The following is a 12,638-nucleotide window of genomic DNA, read 5'->3' as shown; positions in this document are numbered from 1 at the left end:
GGGTCTACAAAATATGATCCAATCTATTGCAAGAAAGATCAGATATAACAATTAATAGGAAAAGATCAATAAACACTAGAACAATCAGGGAACGAAATGCTTTGTGGTGCATCAGGGTCATTCTAAATGCTATTTCGTATATGCTCAACACAGGAACGTACATCAGAGGGAGAAACTCTGCAACATACAGAATCTGAGAAACCCATTCAGGCAATTTTACAGCATTTATATTGGCCTGTGATAATGGCACAGATAAAGAAAATACTGTGAGGTGTGTGAGATATACCAAGAGAAAAAATCCATACTGTCCTCCACCAGTTCCATTGCAGTCATTACCGGCAATAGGAACTCCATTCGAAAGGGTAGGGATGGACCTCATTGGACACCTTCCAAAGTCCTCCAAAGGAAATCAACATGTTCTGGTACTTGTTGATTATAAAAGCTGGTACCCCAAGACCATTCCTTTTTATGTTCTCCTACCACTAAAATGAAATCTTTTCATGTGTAGGATTTTCCTAAGAATTCCTCACAGATCAAGAAACACCTTTTGTATCCCAATTGAGGAAGCAGGTCTGTAAACATTTCCCATATCAAGACCTCTGTTTACCATCCTCAAACGGATAGTTTTGTCGAAAGATATAATGGGTCTCTCAAACTTACCATAAAGAAAATGTTATCCAGGGAGGGCATGAATTGGGACCAATTGTTTAATCTGGCTCTGTTTGTAGTACGGGGACAGAGTAGTTTAGGATATTCATCCTTTCAGTTACTCTATGGACAGAAGCCACATACCTTATTGGAGATCACAAAGAAAGTGTGGGAGAAAGACAATGATGAAGAGGCTGGAGGTCTTTTTGACTATACCAGTCAAGTGAGAACCAGAATAGGGAAATTAAGAGAACATGCTCATAGCAACCTAGAAAAAAGTCAGAAATGACAGAAGCATATATATGACAAGGAAATGAAATGGAGAACATATCAAGTAGGGGACTGAGTGTTGGTACTCTTACCCACATCAGCAAAAAAGATGAAATCCGAATGGTAAGGGCCCTACAGGATAAGGTCAAAAATAGGCCGGGTTACCTACAGACTCAGAATCTCTCCCAAGAAAGAACCTGTAGAAAGAACCATGTAAACCTATTAAAATTGTTAGGAACCTTGCCAAGAAAGAGACAGGCCACCTTAGCAGTAGAACCTCATTCTACTACACTAGGCAATTTCCCATTGATGATTCTCTAAACAATCTACAACGGAGTGAACTTATCCGCACTTTACAAACCTTTACTTCCTTATTTTCTGATCTCTCAGGAAAACACACTTGGCAGTACTCTATCCCTACACAAGAGAAGCCTGTAATAAAGCAAAAAACCTATAGAGTACCGGCTGTTCGAAGACAAGCTATACAGAGAGAGGTGAGCCAAATGTTTAATTGGGTGTAATTGAGACTTCACAGAGTACCTGGTCTTCCCCAATTGCACTGGTTCCCAAGCCAGATGGAGTTATACATGTTTGCAATCATTTTAGGGCAGTCTACAGTATCTCCAAATGTGATGGGTATGCTCTACCTCGAATTGACAAATTAATAGAGAAGCTAGGTGAAGCCTGTTCTATACCTTCCATAGACCTTACTAAAGAATATTAGCAGGTACCCCTTAAAAAAGAAGACTGAGAGAAAACTGCCTTTTCAACTCCTTACGGTCTGTGTCAGTTTACTGTTTTTCCCTGCAGGCTACATGGAACCCCCTTCAGTTGACAGGTACAGAGAACTATTACTGGAAACATAAATGTTATTATTTCAGAAACATGAATCCAAGAGATATGGCATATTGCTTTCATAAGGAGCAAACTCACAAACGGAATGCATTGGTTAAAAATGTCAAATAATGATGAGAAAGTGCAAATGATGACATACAGTACTAAATATCTAATGGCTACAGTCTTACCAGACATGTATGGAATGTTTGGAGAAACAAAAAACAGCTGCTTGAAATGAGCATAATATTTAGACAAAAGGGTAATATAGAATTCAGGTTTGCCACTAGGAACGGCATTTGCCACTTGTATCCTAGAGCAGTGGTTCCCAAACTTTTGACCCCTGAGGACCCCCATTGAGTCACCACTGGAAGCCGGGGACCCCCAAGTAATCTTTATGAGTTAAATTTCAAATATTAAAACTAATTAAAAAAAACACACATGTGCACACAATACAAAAACTCAAAGTACTAAGGATTTTGGGGCCAGATGTACGACCATTTTATTTAGCGCTTTGCAATTGGTGACCAATTGCGAATAGCAAATTGCGAGTCACTAAATGAAATGTACAACAGTGTGTTTAACACTGTTTGAGATTCCCAATGGGGTTGCAAATTGCAAGGCTCATTAATGTTAATGAGCCTCTTGCAATTTACGAGCCCATTGGGAATGCCAGCCCTCCCAGGGATGGTGGCCTGCTGGGCTCAGCAGACCACCATGTCTGGGACTGCTTTTAAATAAAGCAGTTTAAAAAAAAATGCAGCCTGTTTTCCATGCATTAAAAAAAAGAAAATGAAACGTTTTAGTTTCATTTTTTAAGGGCAGGCAGTGGTCCCTGGGACCACTGCCTGCCCTTAAAAAATAATTTTGCATGCGTTTGCAAAGGGGAAGGGGTCCCCAGGGGACCCCTTCCCCTTTGCGAATGCATTACTATCTACTTGAAGTAAGTGATAATTGCGAGTGTTTTGCGACTGCAATTGCAGTCGCAAAACATTTGTACATGGTTTTGAGGCTCGCTATTTGGACGGGAATGCCCCTTCCAAATAGCAAATTGCAAAACATCAGTGTATAGAAAATGGTACATAAGGTAAGGAGACTAAACGGTGTAGTATTACCATGTCATTCATACTGATAGGCATTTTTAAAGAGTGTTTGGTTCTGGAAAAGCACAAACTCAGGATTCAGAACATAACACAGTGGCTAGCACTGACTTTTACATTCAAAATGTATTTCTTCCCAAATAAATCTTTTAATAGGTCTCTCTGCTAGATTACGATTATACAAGAAACTTTGCTGTGCTTTTAAAACTGCTGCCCACGGACCCCCTGGGAATGTGTCACGGACCCCTGGGGGTCCGGGGACCCCAGTTTAGGAAACACTGTCCTAGAGAATTTCTTTACCCATCTACTCTTTTTATTTTGTTATTTATTGTGGATCCCACAAGCTGCGTGGTTTGTACCCAATGCGTTCATAGAATCGAAAAACTCCTGACACATGACCTCCTTCTCCGCTCCACTGTGGGTGCTTGGAGGCAGCCAACGTAGTACCTTGTAATGATCAACTAAAAAGGCAATTACAAAGTCTCTCCCCTGTTTTGTGAAGTTCCTCTTCATCTTGACTGGGGTTGTCTGCCTCTTGGAATCTGTAGCTGTTGATGGGGATCCTGTTAGAGAGGCAGTCCAAGGGCAAGAGGGCAATGATTATGAAATAGAGTGTATGTATGTGATTGTAGAGTATATGTGTCCAGCATTGAAGTTTTTGTCAGATGTATGGTGTTTCCTATTTTTTCACTTTGGTGCTTTCCACCACTGGGGCGAGAACACCCACAAACGGCACACAGCAAAAAAGACAGTCGTAAAGTTATTCATATGTTGTAAATTCAGTTGTAGGAGGACCCCTCTCACAAGTGAGGGTGAACTCTCGCAATGCTGCTCGGTGTAGATTTCTGTCCAGTATTGGTAAAGGCTTTTAGCGCAAAGATCTGTGACTAGCCATGGGTAGAAATCCAAGTGTGCTGAGAACTCCACACAAAGATTTTGGTTGATTAATCAGGCCCAGTGTGTGCATGAGAATTCCCACTACCAGCTACTCACAGGCACACATGTTCCAACAACTTATGTGATGCACTATGTTTCAAAATACCTATGGTAGATACAAGGAAAGAGAAGAGAAAAAAAATCTAGGACTTGGTTTTGGTTTCAGCCCTAGCTATGAAAATCTTCGTTGTTCTGACGAGAATTGGGTTTGTTTGAATGGCAGAGTTTTGATTTTCCCTAAGTGGAGAGTGGAGGGAAAATAGTCTTTTTTCAGACTTGCCCATTTCTGTATGCTTTATTTCGGAGATCATCATTCTTGGGTTTGATGTTTGAAGATTTGCTCCGGATTTGAAGTCTCTGGGTGGAATGGCATGACTGCGCAGTTCCTGTGTTGGGATTCCCATTGCTCCTCACAACACAAGTGTCCTTGGTTAAAGTGAGCGCCTTTTGTAACATGTAATTATCATGCATGAATGTAATTTTTCAAAAGACACACATCAAAACATTCACCCGCAGTCAAGAGATCTGGGTTAAATCCATCATTCTTTTGCTCACCATGCCACCCCAGTTTAGACCTGGCCATATGCAAATCAGTCTTGACCTTGTGCCTCATGGGAACAGTCCAGCCTGAACTGCCAAGCCAGGTCCTCCCTGGACCGGAAACAAGCATACTAGTACCGGTTTCAGGGTTTCACCCCTCTTCAGCCAGGATAGCTTGAATCCAGTGGCACAGTGAGCCCAGGTCCCACGTCTGGGCATACCTGGTGCACTTAGGGCGAGAAAGCAAAAGACACAATTGATGGACGGAATGCAGAACAAATCAAAACATTCACCCCAGTCAAGAGATCTGGGTTAAATCCATCATTCTTTTGCTCACCATGTCACCCCAGTTTAGACATGGCCATATGCAAATCAGTCTTGACCCTGTGCCTCATGGGAACAGTCCAGCCTGAACTGCGAAGCCAGGTCCTCCATGGACCGGAAACAAGCATACTCGGACCGGTTTCGGGGTTTCACCCCTCTTCAGCCAGGATAGCTTGATTCCAGTGGCACAGTGAGCCCAGGTCCCACGTCTGGGCATACCTGGCGCACTTAGGGCAAGAAAGCAAAAGACACACAATTGATGGACGGAATGCAGAACAAATCAAAACATTCACCCCCAGTCAAGAGATCTAAGTTAATTATTTTTTAATGTAATTTTTCATCATTAGTTTGAAATATGAAATGTTCTCCTGTTGCACTCTTTTATGGGAAAAGCATCCGTTCTCAGCAAAATAAGACATTCTTAAATAATATATTATAATTATGGATGTCTTTTCTAAGAATCCTGCACTCATGCTAAAAATGTTTTTAGAAGGATGCTCATTCACGAAATTGCAGTTTAAAATTATTTGAAAACCTGTGGATCTCAGTTACAAAACAGGGCTCAGTTTGTATTCTGGAGTAAAATTGAACTTGACAGAGGTGTTTGTCTTCAGCTTGCATTGCCACCCAAGAGCGACTCTGCTTTCAAAGTTTATTGATAGAAGAATTGTGTGAGAATGTTGTGAATAAACTGAATATCACAGCTAATCCCCTGTGCTACAAAGGGATCTCTGTCCTAAATGCATAAACCCTTTCAGGTCATATTACTCCTTTAGTGTCCATTCTTTTTCTTGTAAAAGAAACCACTTGCACTGTGTTATCAATCATTTACCAGCTTTAAACACGGGTAAGCCCGTGTCCAGATGACAATAATTTCCAATGTGTCAGGCATCTAATAGCTGCAGGAGCTCTTGATGGATAAAGTTAGTTTTGAACTTTTAACTCGACTCATTTTCCTTAATTAATAATCGTACCAAAAAGGAGAGCTATAAAGGAAAGAAGTTAACCATCAACTTAAACATTTTATTTTGCGAACATAATTTATATATCACCATAATAACAAATTAGGTATTGCTGGACGTTTATTACATGCATTCGAAAATAGTTGCATGACAAGAACCAACATTTGCTTAACTGGCAGCAGACTAGTACATGCCGGGCCATTGAGGGTCAAGCTCTTACATATCGATCTTGAAATACTCAAGGACAATTGATTTTGCAATCATATCTGTTTCTTGAAACGAAAGTGATTTTCTTTCTTTGCATTTGAAGCGTAACCGGTGGCGTTAGAGTCAGGATGAGGAGCCATATAATGGATTGGGGAATGAGGACACGCCATTTTCCTGTCCAGAAAATACCTGAAACAAAACATAATGTAAATTGTTAATGAATGAAATCCGATTAGTGTGTGCTATTTTAAAGTAAATTATTTATATTCGTTATTTATTCTAAATATACGTGTTAGTAGACTCCAAATGTACCACAGTGACATTTAGGAGTAGGCACCAATAGCATTTTATATGTAACAAACCACTGGATGCGGTTATTTTTCATAATAAATGTTTTGGATTTATATTAAATTGTACACACACCTTGATATTAACTGTGTATTATTCATGTTTAGATTGACAATAGCTAGTACCCTGCATTTTAAAATGGTTAACATTTAATTGTCACCTTGACATCCTGTGCCATATTAAGCCGATTGTCGAGCAGATTGTAGAGTGCAATATCAGCCGCAATGGTATCTGGTGCTGAGCAGCTCTGAGTCTAGCCACACCTACGGCCTAGTGGGATGACTCGAAAAGCCAGGTCGTCAGCTTCTTGTGGAGTTTAAGAAAAGGAGGAGGTCCTTAAATGTAGTGGAAGGTTGTTCCATGCTTTAGAGTGTATTGGGCATATTATCAACAATTTGCGATAATTATCGCAAACCGCGCTTAGCGCTGTTTGTTTTATCGCCGGCTATCGCTGGGTTTCCTCGCTGTGATAGCGCTGTATTATCAACGCGTATCACAAAGGTGATAGGTAATCCAGTGATAGCGTGTAAAACCAGCAATAGCGTGAGAATTCCAGCGATAAATCAACTGCGCTAATGAAAAGCTTGCTAATAGGCAAGATGGTTAAGCGATAAGCGTGAGTTTGCTTATCGCTTTGCGGGCATTGATAATAGAGGGAAGTTGTGTTTGCGACTGTGTCAATGGTGTTTAAGTCAGGAACGCCTACTTTGCATGTCATTAGCGATATATATCGCTGACATACAAAGCAAAAAGGAAAACGGCTAATAACGTCGGTAAACAAGCGCTAGAGCTTGTTAGCGAGTCCTTGTTAATGGTGCGATATAAAAAATTGATGTTTTATTACCGGGAAGTGCCGCTAAAATAGCAAAAACGTGCTTGGTAATATGCCCCCAAATTTCTTTATTTCTAGGAGACGCTGACACTGACACCAATGCCATGTGTTCTTGTTTTTGTTCTCATGTCTTTTTATTTTTTCCTTTCCTGATAACTGTGGAATGTTTCAATTAATCAAGTGCTCCTGCAAAATATAGACTGTCTAATGCATCTTGGTATGCTGCAGATAACTGTAGGTTTGAAGGACGTGTTGAGTCGTCTCTATTGTGAATAATGCCGAGAAAATAATGAGTTTAGATTATCTCTGTGTGTCACAACCTGATTTCTGAGTTTTATGGAAACTGTGTGTAGATGTATCACATTTGAGAATTGTGTGAATTACGCTAGCGTAATGTGAGAGTAAACTAAGAACTTTTCCTGATTTAACTGATGAATGTGCTCTCTTTATGAGAGAGCTGATTTTACTTAACTTTCCTATTTGAGACAATGTTGTATTAATTTGCCTTCTTGCTTATATAACTTATTTATTTGAACTTCCTGGTGATTAATGCATTCATTTATTGATGACATATTGAATACTAATTTGATGAATTTGCTTCTGTAGTGCTCACTGTTCGCCTATTATATATTTACATGCCTGGAAATTACATACCCTTTGATGTTTGACCAAATGGTTTTGATTTTAAAATCATTGTGTGAAAATAACATGGAATTCTGATTCATGCACTCTGTAATGAGAACCAGCATTATCAATTAAATCGTGAATGGCATATCAAAATATATGAAAAAGCTTCAGGGTATGTTGAAAAAGTATCCTAAATGAGCATCACTTCAAAGAACATCTGAACACAAGGATAACTTGTACACAAAAAACTTTATGGTTTGAATAATTTTATTCCTATGACACAAAGATGACAAAAACTAATAAAACAAACACAAGTTATGAATTTTTGAAGTTTAATGCTGAAGATATGACCAAAAAGTGTTAAGTGCTAACTGTGGTAACCTGGTTCTGCTTGACAAGTACCTACTAGCAAGTTAAGGCCAACAGTGATGGAGCGCAGGTTGAATACAGAAACCAGGTTTCACCCATCAGAAGTTTTACCTTTGGACTCAGTCTCTAGAATAGAATAAACAATCCTCAGTGGGGCAAGGTAGCAGGCAGTAACCAAAGTTGTTGGATGCTGCTGGACGAGGTCTTGGTGAAGCCTGTTAGCAGGAATGTTTTGAGTAGGGGAAATTTGAATACTGCACCCAGAGAAGGTCCCACAGTGAGTGGACACTTTTCGCGCCTTCGCCCAGAAAATATTTGTACCTCTGGATTGAGACACATTTTTGGATCTTGGATTCTTCCTGCGGGCAAAGCTGCAGGCTATAGCTGAAGAGGGCTCCACAAAGCTGAATACCTTTGTGAGGTTCAGCAGAATGAGATTTGCTGCTGCGTGGGAGAACGTTGCAGGAGCTATGGGGATCGGTGGCCCAGTGGTGATGTACTTTGTCAGATCAGCTTGTCAAGTGTGTCTTGGTCCCCCATTGGTAGTCTGGGTAGAGTTTGCAAAAAGATTCTAAATGCCAGGATTCAGGATTGGTCAGGGGCAGCACACCAGCCAAGGCTACAGTACTTTGGGTGGGGAAGCATTTTGTGGTCAATGCTTCCTCCTGGCTGTTTGCTAGGTACACAAAGGAAATTTAAATTTCCTAGATGATGTAAAATTGAGGCAGTGGAATCCAATCATTAGACATGTTTCAACTGTGTGGCTCCTGTTAGACAACAAATGCATAAACTGCTACATGTAAAGTTTTCTAGAAACTACCCCATCCATTTGTGTTTGATAAAAGACTGTTTAACTGGATTATATTGTTTAAAGATTATCTTTCAGTCTATTTTACCTCAATTCCGTATTCTAATTTACAATGTGATGATTGGCATTTGATCTATTACTATTCTGGTTTAATAAGAATGGACATCATTTTCAAGTGTTTTCTTGCTACTCATTACTGTTCTCAATTATTCTTGTTTTTTTGCTGGCATTAGGGTTTTCTGTGACAGCGCTGTTTATCAGTGCACACTTCCCTTGAACAGGTACTGTAAATTGGTTACACCAACCCCAAACTGTTTTCTTTACCTTTTCAGTAAGGTCATGGTAAGTTGGCAGAGGAAATGCACTAGGGATTTAGAAGTTAAATGCCATTGTTGCCAACAGCTGTTTGCCATTGAGTTGCTCAAAATACATTTTTCTTGGACATGTCTGATTGTTAGTGAAACACTATTTTCACAACTTAGCTAGTGTAAATATCAGAAACTTCATTCACAGTTATTTTTCATTTTTCACAAATGTTAATCAAAAGGTGAAAATGATTTTGATGAATGTAGTGGAAAAGTAACTTTAAAATGAGTAATTTGAGAGGCTTGAGAGAAACTGGAAATAAACAATTGCACCTGGTTACTTCCACTTCATTCACCGATGATTAGCGTTGTGAATGATAGGCCACCTGAAAGAAAATGGATGCAGAGGTCTAGCCCGGGGCCAGGGTTCAATTCCCTGCCTCGGCGGGTCTTGGGCTCAAAATTCCACGGACCTGATAATTCTCGCCTCGGTGCCTATTCCAATCATGGAGTCCCACTCTGCAACTCTGGGCAATAGCTTGCTTAATCTCCACAACGGCCCCCACAACGCTAAGGATGCCTGGCCTCCACCTTGGGGGTGCCCTGGAGTGGACGCCTCACAGGGAAAGCCAGGATGGGTTCCACAGCGGTATTCGTACAAGCGCCTTGAGACCCTTGTGGATGAGTAGTGCGCTATACAAGTATCAATTTACATTTTTTTACATTTACATCTGTGACAGGAACAGATGGAAACACAAACGACTGCAACAGCAACTCTTCTTTTGAAATGAAACACCGAAATAGGTATCCTAGGAACAGAAGCCATTGATTACTTGAGGCCTCTCAGACATTTGTCTGGTTCAAAACAGGAGGGAAAAGGGGTTCCAGAACAGAACGTTTCCATCATTTGAATAATGGTCTATCTGGGAGGGAATATCAGTTTCCAGCAAGGAAGACGCAGCTAAGATTCTGAATGAGGGACTCTAGGAAACTGTATAGTACAGGTCAAAAGTAAATGTTGTGCTACTGCGATAGTGTAGATATTGCATCATCTAGAATTCCTCAGCCTCCAAATGCAATTTAAGTCCTTTGAGAGTGATGCTATGGTGCAGCTGTGATACTGGGAGTCAGACAGGCCTGTCAGAAAATCTATTATATCCAGAGGAGATCTAAAAGTGTCTCACCCTGAAACACAGAAGGAGTGACCAATATTGATACCTTATAAACTACTAGAATGTAATGTATGCTGCTCTCAAAAAAATATGTGATTATTAATCAATGTAATAATAAGCATCTGCAATTTCACACAAAATAAGGGTAAAAGATAGATACACTTCAAACATTGTTCATCATGTTTCCCTAAACCTTTTAGCACAATTTCCTACCCAGGTTATATTTACATGACTCATATCACAGTATTTACAGAGTTCTTTAAATCTCCTCAACTACCTGTATTACAGTAGGCTTCAATCCGGAGACTCAACAGTAAGAACCTCTAACCAGCAACTTTTCACAGGGCTTTCCCTTCCTCATATGCTATTGTATTTAATAAAATTTTTATGCATTAGGCTCTAAAGAGCAAGGGGTGACCTTCTCCACCTTGATAATACATATTTAACCAGGAAAAAAGACAATGCTTCTATTCTTTTATACCAAGGCCTACATAAAGTACTGTGTTGTAACTTATGAACCCATCAGCACCAGAGTTAAACAAGGTCAATATGCACACAGATTTTTACCTACTGTGCCAACAGAGAATGGGAACGTCTTCACAGACTATTATAATTTGAGCAGCAGAAAATATGAAACAAAGTATCACATGCGGACTCTGTTAAAAAGCACAAGAAATAAGGCTAAGAAATTCAATTAACAGAGGCCTAGCGATTTTCCCAGCACCAGGAAGGTTTTGTGATCTAGTTTTTTCCCTTCCGATGAGGGTTCTGATGTTACCCCAGTATAGGAGCACCATGCATGGGCACAATTTTCCAGCTTGTACCACAAGGTGCTATTTTCTGCAAAGCACGAGGCTTCAAATGAACCTTCTGGGGAAGGTTTCTGGGCTAATGGCATACTGCTCATCTATAGCATTGAGCTTGCCCTACAGGATGATTTTGAAAAGTAAAAAAGTAAAAAAGTAATTTACTGAAGGGAAAAGGGAGAGGCATAAATGTACTCAAAGGTAGAAGCCACATTGACACTTAAGTAACAAAACTTTGCTAACCTTTGAGCTTTTGCCATCAAAACTGAAGACTTCAGTGTGATTTTGACGATGAGGTATTTGACTGTGTGGGACCCGCACTTCGGCATTATGCCTTGCATCACTGTAGAGTTTTAAGAACCCAAACAGTCACCACTTTCTAAGGTACAAAATTGGACTGATCCATAGGGGTCAGCTAGAAGTTGTACATAGGACCCATTCTAATGTAAATAATGATTCTGAGAGATGCTTTGTTTTTCCTTAGGGGCCCATTAGGATGGCGGTCGGATTGCCCCCGCTGGGCCGGCGGTAGCCACCGTTGGCCTGGTGGGGATGATCCGTCGCCATCCATGCCTGATTAACCCCCGCCATATTAGTATGGCTAGGGGTTCCACAGCGGACGGAAAGACAGTCTGCCGCTTTTCCGCTGGTAGTCTCGTCGACCGGGTGGAAAAGGGGCATAAAATGGTGGCGATGTGTGCAAGACACCGCCATCCATATTATGATGCAGGCAAAGATCAGCCCTGCCATGGAAAGGCAGGAGGTTCTTGTTTTTGGGGGCCAGTTGCGTGTCCCAAGGGTGGCAGGCACCGTGCGGTGCCTGTCATGTTGTACATGCAAATGCACAACATGCATTTTTTGCATTGCGGCGGGTGCTGCTTACAGCACTGCCTGACGCAATGTAAAAAATGTGGGATGCGCCTGCCAGTGTGGCGGGCGCATCCTAATTTGAATGGCGGTACCACCACAAATCGGTGGTCGGTCCCTTGCTCCGATGCAATGGCGGCATCGTAATAGGCCCCTAAGTGCTTTTTGTATAAAGCATCAAAAATCCATATCTCCGTTTCTCGTCTTTATTATAAACTATTTTCTCGTCTTCTTTTCCCCAGTAGATAGTTCCAAATTTGCTTAGCTATTTTATTATGTTGTGCTCTTAACTTTAGTGCTTTTTAGTACAAAAGTTATCTTACCACACCCTTTTCTGACAAATTGCCTGCTGAGTGTGCTATTACTACTAGGGACTAGACAAAGATTCACTTAAAAAAGTGTGGTGACCTAACCAGGTTGTGTTAATTAAGTTGGAAGGAGGATACCTTTTCAAATTAAAACAGCACTTTGAGGCTGGATTATGTTCAATAACTATTCAAAGGGCACTTCCTTTTGCTGATGTCCTTTTCTATTTTATTATTGTTGATTGTCTCATTATGTATATTTTTTTGTGCCTGTTTGTATTTTTGCATTTTACAAAAATAATGTTAGTGACCTTCTGCCATGTATTACATGCTTCTGTGTGTGTGCAACAAGACCTCTTACGAAAGAGTATTTTAATT

At 40.5% G+C, this 12,638-nt stretch overlaps 1 protein-coding gene across 1 annotated transcript in view; it reads right to left on the bottom strand.

The window, feature by feature from the left end:
* Positions 1-5,650: 5,650 nt before the first annotated feature.
* The window catches only part of MALRD1 (MAM and LDL receptor class A domain containing 1), a 2,333,045-nt gene continuing 2,326,057 nt past the window's right edge, over positions 5,651-12,638 (bottom strand). Inside the window, exon 37 of the mRNA XM_086939858.1 lies at positions 5,651-6,010. Coding sequence (XP_086795984.1) covers positions 5,945-6,010 — 66 coding nt within the window. The 3' untranslated portion in view covers positions 5,651-5,944. The remainder of the gene's footprint in view (positions 6,011-12,638) is intronic.

Source organism: Lissotriton vulgaris, chromosome 10, assembly GCF_964263255.1.
Source record: "Lissotriton vulgaris chromosome 10, aLisVul1.2, whole genome shotgun sequence".
Taxonomy (NCBI): Eukaryota; Metazoa; Chordata; class Amphibia; order Caudata; family Salamandridae; genus Lissotriton; species Lissotriton vulgaris.
Note: the sequence above shows the minus strand (reverse complement) of the source record. Positions and strands in the feature narration are given on the sequence as shown.